The sequence below is a fragment of the Candoia aspera genome, chromosome 1 (assembly GCF_035149785.1).
Source record: "Candoia aspera isolate rCanAsp1 chromosome 1, rCanAsp1.hap2, whole genome shotgun sequence".
In the NCBI taxonomy this organism is placed as follows: domain Eukaryota; kingdom Metazoa; phylum Chordata; class Lepidosauria; order Squamata; family Boidae; genus Candoia; species Candoia aspera.
Window position 1 is genome coordinate 47943076 of NC_086153.1, and position 18081 is coordinate 47961156.

General features: G+C 37.5%; 1 protein-coding gene across 1 annotated transcript in view; it reads left to right on the forward strand.

The window, feature by feature from the left end:
- PROX1 (prospero homeobox 1) overlaps positions 1–18081 on the forward strand; it is a 76962-nt gene that overhangs the window by 21381 nt on the left and 37500 nt on the right. Inside the window, exon 4 of the mRNA XM_063303411.1 lies at positions 6856–7050. Coding sequence (XP_063159481.1) covers positions 6856–7050 — 195 coding nt within the window. The remainder of the gene's footprint in view (positions 1–6855; positions 7051–18081) is intronic.

Sequence of the window (18081 nt, forward strand, 5' to 3'; positions counted from 1 at the left end):
CCCCACAACTATGACATGGATATTAGAAAACAAAATTGCACCATTAAAAAAAAATTCTGAACGGCACAGTTTTAGATCTGTAAAATTTCTACTGGTGGCATTGGCCTACTATCCAAGAGCATTTTGGGAGAGCAATTTAAAAATTCTCCTTTAATTGTTCCATTGCAAGCATGTTTCCAATATTCTGCTTACATTAGTGCCCACTATGGAGATCCCTTTTTCTTTCCATCAAAGAAGGAATGCAACATTGAAATTCTCCATGCAGTAGCTGCTTAAAAACAAAAGTGATGATTGTCTCTTATTTACAACTTAATTTGTTGTTGATGCAGAGTACACTGAACATAAGGAGGATGAATAAACTGACAGATTCAGGCCACATTATTCAAATGAGAATATGAAAGCTGTCGACATACAGCTGCATCCTCCCCTCATTCTAAGAACATTAGGACCTCCTGATATTTTTTTCTAAAGTAATTGTTTCTTCACATCAGCTTGATTTTTTTGTGTTAATCATCTACTTAAAAAAAAACTAGTTTGGGTTCCAATTATTATAATGACATACATAGTATCATTTTGAAAACCTTTAAAAATAAACATCATATTAGTTTAAATTTGCTGCGTTCAAATTCTTCTTGTCCTGTCCCTTTCTCTCTGAAATGCTCTGCACATATTTAACTCTATTCCCCTTTCCAGATGCTAGCAAATCTGGTTTTATACTTTTGATTCAGAATGGCCTGCTCCTATAATAGAATAAGTTTATGGGGCTTTTTTCCTTATTTGCCCTTCTTAAACAAAACAGGTATTTAAGTAGGTTTTTCCCCTCTTTTTTATTAGCCTTTCATATTTTATTAATTGGTTTAATAAACCAAACTTCAATGCTATATGTAACATATTTAAAAATTGTGTTTGATTTAACCATTACTGTCCTATTCTTGTTAATATCATTCTTTGTGCTAGATTAATATATGGTTTTTGTTTGTTTGTTTGTTTGCATGGTCACAGGTTAACCTATTTTGTCCAATGAGGGTTTCTCTAGAAACTGATTTAGCAGGCTGTGATAATACTTGGAAAAGCTGTTTGATCAGAAAGTGAACCATAACAGTGCGGGTGTGTAAGGTGAATGTGTCTAGGATGGTCAGTGACTGCTCCACACTGGCCATTCAGGCCTCTGAAAAATATTTTGCCCTCTATACCTAACCTACACCTGATGATTGTCTCTGAATTGTGCAGCGGACTGAAGAAAAGCAGTGCTTCTGTGGAAGTATTATCTGCAATGTGACAGTGCAAAGGATGGCTGGGGAGATTTCAAGCCACTGCTACAACTTGACCTCAGCATGGCTTGAGAGAATCTCACAAGGACTCTCTAATGTTCTGTTTTGTAATGGATGTTAATTCAAGCAGCTGCACAGAAGCATCTCACTAGTATTTAGTGCCTGTTGTTTTTTCAGCATGTGACAACTGAACTCGGTCTTCTTACAATGTTGCCAAGTTTATATGAAACATTTTGATGTTATGCCACCTTATATTTATATAGCATCATTCATCCAGAAGAAGCCCAAAGTGCTTTACAAACAGCCAATATAGGGATCATTCACCCACCACAGAAAGGCAACCACTTCCGTGGTGGAAGGCAACAGCCATTCGGGGTCAGCAACATCACACACCAGTAGATGTAAATATTAGATACATTCCTCTTTTCTTGGGGAGTGGGAATGGAGGGTGGATTTCCACGTTGATACATTTGGAATGTTTGTTTTATGTAATAGTTTATGAGTAAAGGCAGCTCCTCTTTTGATTTGCTCTGCAGTTTTGTTCAGACTTGACCAAGGAACCTCGGTTTAGTTCCAGGTTCATCTGGCAAACTACAGAGTAGAATCTTGTGAAATTGTGCCCATCGATTCCCTTCTTTCTCTGTCTTACTCTCTCGTCGTCTGTGTGAATGTTTCTGTGTTTAGATAGGAAGGATAGAAAGATAGGTGGTATTTTTTAAAAAAATAACAGAGGCTTAGGAGGTAGAGAATTATCTCAAAAGATGACAGCAATCTTTGTATTCTTAACTAAAGAAAAAATGAGAGAGCTAGTAGCCTAATGGAAAATTACAAGGAAGTGATTTCTGTTGGTTTTTCTAGCTTGCAGTGAGAATTATTCTAGAGTAATTACTTCCAAGTGTAAATAAATAAAGTTCAGGCATAACTGGCCAAGCTGGGGTGTATGGGAGCTGGAATCTCACAAAATATGGAGAGCAGCAAATTCTATCTTTATAGCTAAGTCTTGGATCCTGTTCATTCAAAGCCCTGTTAACTGAGATACAAATGAGTGTTCCAAGGATTGGATATACTACGCAATAGACAGAGCTGGGAATGAGCAGGATCTGTATAACGCTGAAGGATTGGCAATGCTTTTGCTTTTGAATAGGCTTTCCCATGGGTAGGAGGGCAAAAAACGTCATCTGACCTAAAAATAGATTGGGGCCCCATGATGAGTTTCCTTCCATGTTGTTTTCTTTGGGAATAAAATGCTACGATGCCATTCATATGCCATGGTCTATACAGGTGATACAACTTAATGCAGTGTTGTCCATTTATTACAGACGATTCCTGTCCAACCCAAAATGGATACCATGCCCCAATAATTTTAATATCAATTCATTAGTCAAACTATACTAAACAATGTTAATTTAAAAACTAATGGAAATTTGACAGTACAAACAGTATAATTTATTACTTATTTCTAATTATGAGGAAATAAATCACAATTTCCACACAAAGTGCTTGGGAGATAATTACTTGGGCTAGCATATGTCAACTCTCTTCAACCTGATAACTCAAAGTGTGATTCTGGAAATTTTGTATTTTTAATCTTAAGACATCTGGAAGGAACCATATTAAGAAAGATATATGATGCACTAATCATTATTTCAGCAAACTGTCACTATCTGACCCAGGATATTTGATGTGGTTGTGAACATTGGCTTTCTGCAAGAATAATTAACTAACTAAAAGACATAATACCACATTTTGTTAATCTTCTACGGTAATACTTCTGTAGCAAGATTTTGCAGTTTTGATTTTAGAACCACTGAATTCATTGGTAGTACAGCAATATAAGTAGTCAATAAACCATTATCTAAGATTTGTCAGATACACTGGTAGTTAGCTGTGAGAGCAGAAGCTCGATGTAAATTTAACCATCAATTTAAGTATCACATGTAAGGAAAAAGAGGAGGAAAATTAGATTAAGATAGAGAAGTCCCTTTAACCAAACTAAGGTCTGGTCTTACTATTAGCCAGAGCTAGTCATCTTGGGCAGCTGATCTGAGGTTATTTTGAAAGAGCAGAAAAATTGTTAGGTATTTAATTTATTATTATTGCATTTTTACATCCAGAGAGAGGAATAAGTGCCTAAGGTGCAAAATTAGCTTTGGGTTGTATACATCTTGTGCTGATGATAGAGTACCATTTGCTTCTCTGCCTCAGGCAACAAAATATTTTGGGCTCACTCTATGAAAACCAAGGTTTTATGGCAGGGAAAATTATTTGCATTCAATGTGGTGTAGTTAGTTCTTGAATTATTGGGACCACATTAAAAGTTAATACGGAGGGAGTTAAAAATTGCTAATAATATATTGCAGCAGAACATGAAAACTTTTTATCATATTAATTGTAGCTATAAAAACTAGAGCTTGGGGCATGGGGTTTGTTTGTTTGTTTGTTTGTTTTTGCAGTTCATGGGTAGATTTCCAGGAAGTCATGGACAGACTTTCCATATGTAGGAACTGACCATCAACCATTGTTATTAAAACCCATTATAACTTCATTCCAAAAAATCAGAGGGTCTTTCAGGTCAATTCTCATGCAACATGAGCTTGAGTTGGAACCAAATGCTTGGAAAATATACAAGGGCTCTTTGGATCACAGCCCACATACTGCAATTTATCCTAATACGTTGCACAATAAATGTACAAAGTCCAGATCACTGCCATGTACTGGTCCTATGCTGGTCCTACGCTTAAAGCAATTTACTTTAAATCAAAGCTAATTTAACAAATTTTGAAAAACAATGGACTGTTTTCCATAAAAATAAGCCTAAAAACAATTATTTGAAAATAAATTAAAATTGTTTCAGGGGATCAATTGAGCTTAGATTCCCGAGAAATGTTCTGTGTATCCTAATGCACCGTTGCAGTGTGGCTTTTTTCTTGTTTTAGTTGAGGAGCTAAACTAAATAGGGCTGAATAAGATGCAACCACAGTTTTGTCTTTAACTTGAGGGGAAAACGTTCTTCTTAATTGGTATTATAGAAAGAAATACCAGCTGTATCCTCTTCTTTTGCTCCACTTGGTGCTGATTTTAATGTGTAAGCTAATAATTCTTAGACTACTAAATACAACAGATTCAGTGTCATTTTAGCTTTGAAGAACAGGAGCTTCCAGGCTTTTCAACCCAGCGTGTTAAATGATGTATCTCATTCCTTCCACCCCTTGAGTCAACTGCTGCCTAGCCAGCTTAAGGTGTCAGATTGATTTGTTTTATACATCTTTTGACCATGCTCATTGAATATTTAGGAAGTTTCTTCAGCCCATATTGAGGCTGAGGTATCCCGTGGGAAGCATTAATCAAAGTCACAGAGACTCTTACACTGTGGAAGCACAGACCCTTTATTGTAGCGATTAGTTTTTGCAGTAACACATTAACGCACTACAGAGCTTTTCTTTTATAGAACAATTGATCCCTTTCTTGTATTCCACTGCAGAAGGGGGGGGGTTGTCATGAAATAATTAACTCTTTAAAGTTTGGCAATTTGAAGAAATCCTGATATATCTTTACTAAAATGTTGAGGCAAGGGCAGATGCGTATGTGTGTGCATGTTTGTCTGCGTATGTCTGTGCCTGTCTATCTTTCACATGCGTTTGTGTTCATTTATCCTTCAAATGTGTTAATATTTTTTTCCCTTTGTTTCTTCAGTGGTTATGTATGTAATTGTCCCATGGCTTATATTTCTAGTGTCTTTGGTTCTCCCCCCTCCCCATTTTCATGTCTCAAAAATAAGTATTATCTCTCTCTTTGTGTCCTGTTGCTAAATAACGACAAGTGTGCACCTACTTCGTTGTTGTTTTTGCTATCCACATTAGGTCATTCACAACCATTCCAAGGAAGAAAAAGTCCTCTTTCTATTTTTCCTCTCTCCAGAACTCTTGTCCACATGAGACAATGTCTTGTAACAATGCAAGAGTCTAATCTCCATGTCAAAGCAATTTTCATTCCCCAGTGCACACCCTGCTATCATTTTGTAATGTTTTGTTTCTTATTCTAAAAGAATTAAAAAGGAACAGTAAGCTGTCACAGGGGCCTGTAGTCCTTATCTCAGTGTCTGGAAATTTGGACGGTGTATTTTACTACTGAGATAAAATGGAAAGAACTCCAAGTTCAGCAAATCGTAATGGGTTTAAGTTCTATTGAAATCGGTAACCAGAAGATCAGATAACAGGGGTCCTTCAGTTGTCTTTTTAATCAGGTTCCCCGCAAGGGCTGAAGAGAGACAGAGCAGACACACAGTGAAAATATAATTCTTGGATAGGTTAAGTACATGTTTGAACTCTTGCAAGCAGAAGCGATTTGATGATGACTTAATCATTTTCTGGTCAATTATCTGCAAGGACCCTTGCAACTGCATGGCAATTATGATGCAAGTTGGCCTTTTGGGAGAAACACCAGTCTCCCTGCTTCTGTTTCCTTGTTGCTTAGATTCTCTGCCATAAATTTTCATTCGTTTATTATCTTTGCTAGCATGGAAACAACTTTCTGTGTAGTAATTACAGCCCCAATGCACACTTTAGCTGTCATCTTGTTGGAGGCCTGGATGTCCTCATGGCCAGCATTTGATAAGTGTTCTTTGTTGATTTTTGATTAATGCACATCTCTTTCTGGGGGCCAGGGGAAGTGAATGCCTGTGATGACAAAAGGCAGGGGATAGTATATCAGCTTGCCTGATATATAGCTATGGATTTATTGGTTTTAACTTGGCAAGTTGAGTTGCATCTGTCCTTTACGCATAGGAGAGGCTGTCAATAAGAGGGTATCAGCTGCAACATAGCCTAGATGACATCTTCAGTTCAAAGGTCATAGGTAATAGTAAGAAAACTCATCCTGGAAGACACCACCATTTTTTCACCTTGGTTTTATTCTGTATCAATTGAGATGATGCATTACTGAGCTAGCAATATTTAAATTTTCTACACAGAAGGGCAGAACTTGATTGAATGTTCCCATATTATTCTAGTCAGAAAATGATCTGCTCTGTTCTGCCTCACAAATACAACATTTAACTTTCAAAATCAGAGTCTCTAATCTCATACAATGTTCAACTCCTATTAATTGGGGAACCATTGAAAATTACATAATAGGGAACTCATGTTTTTCCCCTTTCCCCCATACATCCTACCATAAATATCTCCAGTAGGATCTCAGTAATAATTTACTATTGATAGTGATGCTTTGGCTATTGCACAAAGCTTGAAAATCCAAGGCACCTGCTAGGTTAAGTGCCAGAATCTTGATAGTGGTGCCTAGGAATCTTGAAATATTTTCCATGCCTGATGCTGTGTCTAGTAGGACAGTAGTGCACTGGATAGCAACTTCAGGAATGAGACTCTAAGAGTATTTTGCTATTTTAAAGTTTGGTGCAATATTTTTGTATCATCTGACTCAACCTCTTGTACCTCCTTATCCCTCAGGTTTAAAAGCTTTTGAAGATGAGCTCTGTGAGGGTGGGGAAGAGGAAGGGATGGAAGAGTGCTATGGGGAGGAAAAGGAGGAAATGTCAGAGATCTAATTTGTACTCTTTACATTTTATCAGTTCAACAGATGTATTACTTCTCAGCTCATCAAGTGGTTTAGCAATTTTCGTGAGTTCTACTACATTCAGATGGAGAAGTATGCACGTCAAGCCATCAATGATGGTGTAACAAGCACTGAAGAGCTGTCTATAACCAGAGACTGTGAGCTGTACAGAGCACTCAACATGCACTACAATAAAGCAAATGACTTTGAGGTACGCACTGATCTTTCTGTTCCCCCTTCCCCTGGGTTTATGGATAATTGAAATCTGGGGGCGGGGGGTGGGGGAACAACTACAGCATTTTCACAGCATTTTTGTTTGTCTTCAATACTTTTCACTGGATATAGTTAATCTTGTGGATGATGAAATGGATCCGTAAAAACAAGTCTACTTAGCCTGCCTTGTCAGAATGTGGGAAAGTTCTCTCTTGTAATAGGTACAATTTTGGTGGCTCTTCCTCCTCCTTCCTTCGTCTACATTTTCTACCTGAATGCTGGATATGTGTGCTCACATTATTATCTAAAAGACCAGTCTTCATGAGCTGTTCTTGGAAATGAATATTTTGAATGGGGAAAATGCAACCCATTTGCAAAATAAATAAATCCATGCAAAGCAGAAAAAGTTGGCTGTGCTCAGTCCCATCAAAATCATTGGAGATTTCCATTGAAGTTTCTGGGTTATATTCTGCTGCTTGGTGGCTTTCACTGTAAAAGTTCCTTATAGGCTAATCATCGGCTAGCATGAGTTAGCCACTGAGGCAACAGCTCAGCAGGTTTTGTTGCTAACCTGCTGACCGTCTTTAAACCCATGGTAGCAAATTCCGCAGTGCTGACAATGGCATTTTGCTACATCTAGATAGACCCATGCACAGATGAGGCAAGAGGAGAGTTCTGAGAGTGGTAAGGGTATGGCCTTGAAGTCTTCTGGTACTATATTGTCATGATCTAATCAAACGTGTTAAATATTGTACATATTGTAAACATGTACAATATTATATAAGTTTCATAATAGGGTGGTCAGAAGAGTGGTATTGATTCTATTGTGTTCTGTTCCTAATGCAAGTAGTGTTATGTGCTAGGCATTAAACTTTCTCTGAAGTCTTTTCAAACTGGTGGCCATCCTCAACATATCTGAATCTTTATATGTATGTTTGCTATGTTTATATATCATTATTTTTGCTGCTGTTTTAATTTAAGATTGAAATTTGTGATTTTGGTATCTTTGTAAGCCAAATTCAAATCTTTGTTCTGAAGAGCAGCCAATACATTTCATATTTTCTATCCATGCGGTTTCCTTGATAAAAATACAGGAGTGGTTTAGCATTGCCTTCTCCCACACAGCATTAATTGATGCCTCTGCCATTGTCACTAAAGTGATCATCTGCCTCCAGCATCTTTCGATATTGCTGCTGTCCATTATAGGTGCCTGAGTCAACAACAACTTGTTGGTCCATAATCAATATATTTTAAAAAGAAAAAAAGCATAAAACTATTAATTAAAAGGAAAGGGATGCAGAAAGTTATACTGCAGATTTCACTGGCAACCTTTCTCATTTAAAGTGGTCACAGTACACGTAGTATTTAAAGTAGTATAGTGCATGTAGCCAACCACTTACAATTGGCTTTGTATCATAATTTATACAAAATTTCTCCTACTTTATGATCATAATTGTAAAATTATCACCTGTGCTCCTCTTGAGGATCAAATCTGAAAAGGGAAATCAGGGTGTGTATGTTTGTGTTTGCTTTTTTGTTTTTTTCCCAAGAGAGCATACTTGTAATTTTTAATAGTAATTTAATATTTGGATGGATGATTTTTGTTTCATAACTTGCAAGACCATCTACTCCCATATAAGGTCTTGGATACCTTTTTCATACCTGATACCTAGCATAAATAGCTAATTTTGCTTTCTTCATGGCACAGCCTAAACCAAAAGTGCTGAACTTACATCATTATAAAGGCCACACTCTAAAAGTAAGTGGGTCCTTCAGGACCTGTTTTGGGGGGACAGTTAAAATATAAATAGTCCTTTAACTCACTCACAAAACTCAAAACCATTCAAATAATTTGTTCCCACCCTCATAGGGTAGCTCTAAAAACCCAGAAGGGATACCAGGAGGCTGCACTGTTCTTCCAATCACACTTTTTGCACCAATGATCTAAACCGTGGAATGACTTGCCATTGAAGATATGACTGGCCACTTCATCTTACAGTTCTGGAGAGGGTTGCTTGTTTTTTTACTCAAGGCTTTTAGTTTTCTCCTGATTCTAATTTTTTAATTTCTTACTTTATGGCAGATAGACCACAAAATAGGAGTGGGTGGTCAATTATTATGATGTGATATGTCCACAAACCATTAGAAGAAAATGACAAAATCAAAAGACCACTCTTTTTTCTTTTCTTTTTTCTTTTCTTTTCTTTTCTTTTTCTCTCCCTTCCTATCACACGGCTCAGAGGACTGAACTAATCACTGGTAGCACCTTCAGATCAGATACATTCTGTCAGGAGTTTGGGTACAGCCATCTACAGCTGTGTGTCCACAGAATGCCAAGCATTAAAAAAACAAAACAAAACAAAACAAGGAACACCTATGACTTCTTTTTCAGTAAAGAAATGGATACTAACTAGTTTTTATCTTTTGAAACAGAGCTTTAGTTGGCTGGTGAGTTTAACCACACATGTGTCTTAAAAGTGCAGCTAGCAGCTATTTGTTTTCCTTCTCCCCAGTGTTTTCTTTTATAGACATGAGTAATTTTGATTGGGATTCCCATTGTGGAGTGGGGAAAAAGATTTAATCTTTCCTCCCTTCCCCTATCAGTTTTAGATTGTTGCTTTTTCTACCTCAGTTTCAGTTCCTGCTCCAAGCACCACTGCCCTTAGGAACCTGGCTTTGAACTGCACATGTGGCTTGCTGTAGATGGTCAAGCTAGCAGTATCAGGCTCGAGCCCTGGAGTACTGCTGGTCCCAACGCTGTCACATGCACTAAAGCATGTGGGTGCCTGGCCTGAAAGGCCTTCAGGCTGTGCCCTTGTTTTGAGGGTGGGTCAATGACAGCAAGAAGGAGAACAGCACACCTGTGTCAGCCCAGTGTTCTGTACCATTTTGTCATAGAGGCAGGCAATTATCTGCAGCTGGATTAAGTAAATCCTGGGCACTGATTAAATACGGTGGGCAACAGAGTTGTATAACAGTGAGCCAGGTGCTGCTTAAGGCTGCGTGTACAGGTATACTCAGCTTCCAGTTGCTCATAGAACACTGTACTCCATAGAATATAGTTGAAGAAATAGTGTTCTTCATGCTTTCGCATATTTCCTGACTTCCCCCTACCCTACTTGTCTTTTCAATCCTGATCTATCAACATTCCACTTGCAACTGGATTTTCTGAAAGACCTTCATTCTGCAAGGAGAAGCAACCATAGAGTTTTTCAGTGCTGCAAATTCAGAATATCTAATACTGTATTAGAGTTTCTGTATAGAACAGCCCTTGTGGTTGCTGGACACTGCAATAAGCAAAACCTTGAATGAAGATGATTTATTCTTGCAGAAATTTGTGACTAATGCTAGCATATCTAGGCTGCAAAAATCTGGATGACCACCTACTTCCTTGCTGCTATTTGGTGGTTGTCCAGATTTTTGCAGCTAAAATATGATAGTTCTACTGATTAGAATGGAGCTGCAATACCCATGAGTCAGAAAGTATAGCGAGGAGAAGAGTGATGTTAACTTTCCTTCCAGTAATCTCAGTTATATCAAAGTAACTAGATTGAAGGGGGACACTTTCTATGTATACAAAATGCATGTGTGCATACAGATGAATATGTGGGGGATGACCCACTACCCACCATCTGCAACCTTCAGAGATGAGAAGATTGTGGAAGATAAAAGCTGTATTCATTACTTGGAATGATTTAGTCTAAAAAATAACTATTCTATTATACAAGATTATATTTAACTACATACTGAAATGTCCAGTCTTTGCCTTTGACCTACTCATTTGATACTTCCCATGTTTCAGTTTCAGGCAAAAAACAATAATGTCATATTTGTTTGTTTTTTAAATGAAGCAGATCCCACACGGCAATGTAGAATTAACTATATTAAATAGCATTTCTTCTCTATTTTTATATGCTGCCTTCCTTACACTATCATAAGGTAGCATGCCTTTTTCTCTCATCCTCCCTAATTTTATTCTTACAACCTTGTGACGTAGATTAGAAACAAGGACCGACTCAAAATCATCCTGAGAATTTCATGAATGAGAGAAGATTTGAATTCTGTCCAGTCAAAATACAGTTCCTGTAACCTATAATGCAAATATTTTTACTGAGATGCTTAAATACATGGCAAAGATTTGTCATTACAACTTTCAAATATGCACCCTTCTTTTACATGGCAATTTCCTTTTAAAAAAGCTACCTGCAACTTGTCCTAAAGAGACCATTAATGCATATCACTGAATCTGGAAGTATGCATTCTTGCCATATCATCAGAAATTGGATATGAATTCTCTGAGCAAATGGAGCATTTTCTATATTTAGTATCATCAGAGTTTCTCCCCTTTATACTTTATTGCTGACCTTTTAACGTAATTGAAGCCTGATATGCATTCCATTTTAAATAGTATAAATGCTTTTTATTTTCTTCTTTTGTTGCCAAGATAATGTTCATAATATATATTTTAAATGCAATATTAAAGAAATAAGGATAAAAGTATGTAGGTGTATCTCAGAATCACAAATAGCTAACACAAAGTCAAGTCTCAGGCGTCTGTAAGAAGCCCCAATAACATCACATGTGTCATGACACTGTCACACAAATGACATGAATTACATAATTCACATGACATGATTGATGCAGATTTGTGTCAATTGTATGATGATACTATGACACACAAAAGCTCACTTGCTGTGGATATCCATGATTAAATAAGATACTGTATTAACAAACCTAGTCTGTCCTTCCTCCCTCCCTCCCTTCCTTTTTGCATAGGCTCAGGCTTATAGCTACAAGGGAATAAGGACATTGTAGCTTTAATAAGTGACCTTTAATAAGTGACCTTTGTGACCTGTATATTGGTGGTCAGCTGAAATGGTACATACATTAGGCAAAACTGTGCAAAATAACAGAAGCTCCATGAAATTTAAGGAAACATTTCCTCCTTTCTGACTCAGTAATTCAGGAATTGAGTTTCTGTGTTTCGGAAGAGGATCTGCATGTTCGCCCATCATAGGGAATTATTGTTTATCAAAAATGATAACGCTTCCAGTGACCTCCAGGCCAGTTCATACATGTTACAGCACAAATGGAATACAAACATCAAAACAAATAGCAACTTTGAAGTATATTACACAAGAGTAGAGATTTATGTATTTACTCAAATGTATAGGCCACCTCTATCATAAGTGTGACTCTAGGCAGCTTACAAAATTTTTTTTTTTTTTTTTAAAACCATGTATGCTGAAACATCATAATTTCCAAAATTGTGATGGTAATGAAGCTTCCTTTACAAAGACAGTTCATGTTGATCCAGTGACTTGCTGGTGCTTTTCACAATCTGTTGAGAGGTTTTTCCCACTCCTGCCCTTCTGATCTATTTAACAATTGGAGGTGCTAAAGACAGAATGTAAATTCATACACAGAGGTGCTCAATCTGTGGCTCCAGGGCTACTGGCAGCTTCTGAAAGTTTTGCATGCAGCCTCCGGTGCTCTTGCCAAAAAGGAGAAGTCTAATAGTACCAACATATTTTATTTTATTTTATTTAAATTAAATTAAATTAAATCAATTTTAGCTTTTGTGTGCCCCTGCCCACTTTTTTTTCCCAGTCCCACTTATCAAGCATAAAAACATTACCATTAGTTTAACGTTTTTTAAAATATGCAGATTACTATAAAATATGGTAGGTATTTACTATAAAAAATATACGTATTGTATATATACTATATATATTATATGTATGTATATGTCTATGTGTATATATATAGAGAGAGAGACAGACAGAGTGTGTGTGTGTGTGTCACACAAATCGTTTTGCAGGACTTGAAATTTTTATTTAGTTTCTGTTATTATTAAAGAGAGGTTTGGGATTTCTAAAAAAATGAAGAGAAATTGTAAAATTGTGAAAATGTTTTTAAAATTGGAAAGAGGGAATCCCAGGCTATGGACATAGCTAAAACAAATTAAACTCTAAAATTCCACTAGAACTCCTCTATTTTTCAGCTACTGTACATGTCTTAAAACTGATAATTCTACTAGAGCTTAAGAAGATTTAAAATGCAATAAAAAGTACATACACATATTTACACATATTTTTGAACATTTTAGACCCAAAACTTTCATTTTCATATGCATTTATGTTCTCCAATAAAAGGTTAGGTCCTGAATTTTAGCTAAGATGTGTTTTACAGACCTTTAAGTGCTCTGAACATAGTCTAACCATCTTCAATGACTGTTACTTTTTTGATCTTTTTGAAAAGTAGAAATGCAAAAAATTAGAGTTATAAGAAGTATGGAAGATTTTAAAATACAAACAGCTCGTAACTACATGGCTTTGAAAAGGGTGAACCGAGGTATCTGATCTATCATGCCAATGCAAGAAAAAAATGGAAGTGAGACCAGGCCCGCAACTAAGGTCTGTGTCACCCAGGGCAAACATGGAGTCTGCGCCCCCACCCCACATTCAGTATACAAATACTATTTTGTCATTTTGGCGGTCCCCCAGTGCAGCGCCTGGGGCATATGCCCTGCTTGCCCCCCCCCCCCCCCAGTTGTGGCCCTGAGTGAGACTCCTGCCTTCTTCAGACTTAAATGTGTTATAATGTCCAGTTTAAGTCTATGCTAAACATGAACCTGAAGTTGCAGTTTATCATGAATCCTTATGTGTGTCATATATGCTGAAATGCATGTTATACAATGGGTACATGTATTTTTAAGGCAATTTAACAGCAGTTGTTTATTTCCTAAGTATTATTATTATTATTCATAAGAATCCCTATGATCTGCACCAGTAAATCATAAATCTCATATACTGAAATCTGAGAATAATATATTTTGCTGGATAGCTTAATAATGGATAACACTGATGTATAGAAAAATTACAGAATGACTTTTTTTGCAGCTGTTTGCTCCCCTTCTTTTCCACATGCATGTTGATACAGATTGTAGCTGTATTATGGAATTTTAGGCAATATTAATTTTTTTAGTATGAATCACTGTTCCATCAGCTAATTACATTGTCATCCCATAACTCATTTAATAATCTAAGATGTAAAGATTATGCAAGGATACGAAGTGGTGGTATAAAGCATAAATTACTATTTAATCAGAGGCCTCCTAAACTGAACCAGGCTCAGAATCTGAAGGCAAAACATACACACAACAGGTACATACATATATGTACATATATTCATACACATCTGTAGATTACCAAATCTGATGATGTTTGCTTCCCTTAGAATCAAGAAGTTCATTACTACATTGAGAGAGACCCAAAATCTTTGGTCTGTTTGACTTGATGTGATTAGATTTTATAGCTCCCTACACTCCCCCTGCCCCTTTTGGTCATTGGGTTACATTTAAGCACAGCAAGATCAAGTTTTAAACCTCCTTACTCAACAGCTCTATTACTTATAATGCTCCATGACCTCTCTCAACATTCTTAAAGAAAAAGATACAGTGTAATGTCACTTTACTTGGCTTATTGTTCTTTGTTGAGGTGAACAAAGCATTTTCTACAGTGGTTATAGCACATAATTATACAGCTTTCAATGGTGGTGTCTTGGCACATATCAAAGTTCAGAAGAGCCTTTAGGAAGAAAAAAAAAAGATGTTTGTGGCAGCCTAGTGAGGGTCTCATCTTTCCTTCAGAAAAGAGTTCAAGGCTCTTCTGTCAGGCTTCCCTACTTTAGAGCTTTTTCTCCTCCTGCTTCATAAAGTTTAAAGGGGATTCAGTGGAGTTCTGTGATCTGTTTCCTTTGAAAGATTGTTCCTTTGCACAGAGAAGTCCTTTGACTTCAAGAGTTCACAGATTCATGTCTTTAGGTATCATATGTCTGACCTTATCAGTTACTCTATTTAATGTAGGAGAAAAAGTCTCAAACTCCTTTGTGTTTGTCTGTTTTTCTGCCTCTGTGAAGTGATTTGGTGGAGAGAGGGGAAGGGGGGGGGAAGCAAAGAATAAGACCATCCTTTTTAAAACGCCATTCTGAGGCTGTTTCCAGCTGTAACCTACCCTGTGGCTTTTCTGGAAGGGGGTGGGGGGGTGGGGAAGGCAGAATAGGCGTGCTCTGCATTTGGAAAGTTTTGCACTGATCATAGAACGATACACGGTCTGGCAGGCATTAAAGCCCGTTTTCCTTTCTCTCCTGCTCTTCCGCCCTGAGTGCTGCCTGCCCACAGGTTCTCAGGGCTGTTTGGGTGCCCAACAGGCCAGGCTGTTGAATGAGCAGGGCAAGCAAAGACCTGGAGCTCTAGGCTGCTGCAGATTTTCTCTTGCGTCAACCTCCCCCGAAGGCTTTGATAATTAATGGTTCCTCCGAGCTGAGGAAGGTTCAGAGACAAGGACTATTGTCTGACCTTCAGTTCTCCTTCCTTCGGCTCTTTTTCTTCACACCAAAAGGGTTATCAATAGGAGCCAAGAGCAAGGGTGCCTTCTCATAACTGCAGGTGGCAGGTGTTGCATTCTGCAGGAAAGCTGTCATTGTCTTGCCGCAGTCAGTGGATTAAATGGCCTCACAAAGTTCTGACAACCCTTTTCAGAAGTGCCTTGCTTTTCACAGGTGCTCCAGCAGAGCCATTCTGTGCACTCTTCAGCAACTTTGATCATTAGAAATTTACCTCATGTTTTCCCAGCCGGGCGGGCGCTTCCTAGGTAAAACGTTGCGCTGCCTCTCCCATCCGCATTTTCTCAGGAGTAAGCCAATACAGGAGGACTTACTGCTGTGTAAGCACTATTCCATTTTTGTTTTTGCTACCTTTTCAAGATAGACTTGTGGTAGGAGGTGATAGAGAAAACATAATGGCTTATTAATGGAAGCAGTGGCCTAAGATAGATAGGCAGACAGACAGACAGACAAGCTGCTTTGATAAATGCTAGAATTTTTTTAGGGTTTAAATTCATTGTTTTGGCCTAAATGCTATTAAAGTATCACTGGAAATATGGAGCCTCTTTATTACAGCTGTGCAATGATCTCATTGGCCTGATTCTTTGTTCAAAGATACAGTGGAGGTACCACTTGCTGAGAAATCTTCAGTTTATATATAAAAAACTGCCATTAGTAAATAGTTTTCTTTCTCTGCCTGAAGGAAGCCGCTATTGTCGAGTATGTGAAGGATTGCACATGTTGTTTTTTGCTAGCCTTTTCAAAATTTGGCTTTCCTCAAAATTCTTCAGAGATTTCATCTGAGGGGATCACAGTCCAAATCACAGGATCTGCAGGTGGTTCAAACCAGGCAAGATGGCAGTTATAGCAGCGCAATCAAAGCCCTACCCCATGTACATGTGAGTGACATTACACCCAGACAAAAGAGGTGGGCTTAGATCACACTGCAGCACCTGCTGTCTTGACTGTCTTGACCCCGCTCCCCCATGGACGCTCTTGGTCCAAATATTGTTTGTAGTGAATCAGCAGCAGCCCCAAACCACCAAGATGGTTGGTTGAAGCCCAACTACATCACTGAATTTGGTTGCCTCATTGAAATGGCCCAGTGTGCATGGAAACAGAACCATTTTCTTCAGTACATGGTTTATTGTAAACGAGTAGGGAACTATGGCAAAAATGCTACCAAAATACAATTAACTGTACATCACTAAAGCCATACAAGCATAATTTAATTCAAAGCATGGAGGAAATGGGTACCTTACAATGAAGGAACATAGCTTTCTTTCCTGCAGTTATGGTAGCTGATGAAACTATATATGATAAATGCTTTGCCATTCAGGTTCCATGAGAAAAGTATTCCTAATTAAAATTATAATAGCCTAATAATATCTATCAAACAGCAAAGAAGCCAGAGTTTGCTAACCAGATTATTAATACTGTTTTACCTTCTGTGATTAATTTGGAATCCTCCGTGGCTTAATTATTTCAATGAATAACAACATAACAGAATGATATACATATTTAGTTGTATTCCCTGATGATATAGTAAGCTAAGATTTGGTCAGAAGAGAAAGCTGTAAAAATATACTCAGACAATATTAACAGGGGTAGGAATACAGTAGTACTGTTCATATAACAAAAATGAAGATTGATAATGTCAAGAAAAAAGATTAGGAACAGGTATATTATTAAATAATCTATTAGATAAGCTGTCCATTCAGAAAATATACTTTTCCATGTGGAGCTTTAAGCATTTTGTTAAATTCTCATAATTACAATAGGGAAGTGGTTGTGAACTAGCTGGCTTAATGCTAAGGCTGCAATCATATGCTCACTTACCTGTAAAATTGCTCCCATCCCAGTTGAATTCCGTAGGATTTATTCCTGATTACACATGTGTAGGAGCACATAATCTGTACCACTAAGCTCACTATGAATTGTAACCATATAAAGCATTCAGCAACAGGTTTATCATAAGGTTATTTTTTTAAACTGTATGCAAAGCAAGCACTGCTAGCAGAGTGAAGCAAAATGGATCATAAAAATTTAAAGTTACTCAGTTGAATTTTTCATGAGTCAGAAGTCAAAAAAGGCCAATAGTAAAGCAAAAAGCTTTGCTTGGAATTTCCCTTGCAACTTAAATGCTGTGTCACAGTAGTTACATACATGAGCAGATGTTTCTGAATTCAGAGTTGTGTAGACAAATAACGCCCAATCAATCTGCTGGGGAGATAAGGCTGGGGAAACAAAGCATCAGCATTCCCCTTTCCAAAAGGACTTCGAAATTCTATGGAGCATGGCAATAAAGCATTAGGATTTCATTTCTTGTGATAAAACCTGTAAGAATTACTATTCAACAACATAGTTATAATAATATTTGGGAAGAACCCTGTACAAATAACGAAGACATTAGCTATGTAAGTCTTATTAGAAATTTAGCTTGAAATAACAATTTGCCTATTGGCTGCTCAATAAATTAATGGGGCTACAGTCCCATGGGATCAAGAACTGTGAATTTAGTGGAGCTTACACTTCTAAGATAACTTGTCCAACAGGGGTGGGTATCCTGCAGTTCAAAGGGTTCCTATAGCTGAAAGCCTAAGATGATGCAGCGGGGAGGAGCCCAGAAAAAGGAAAAGATGAA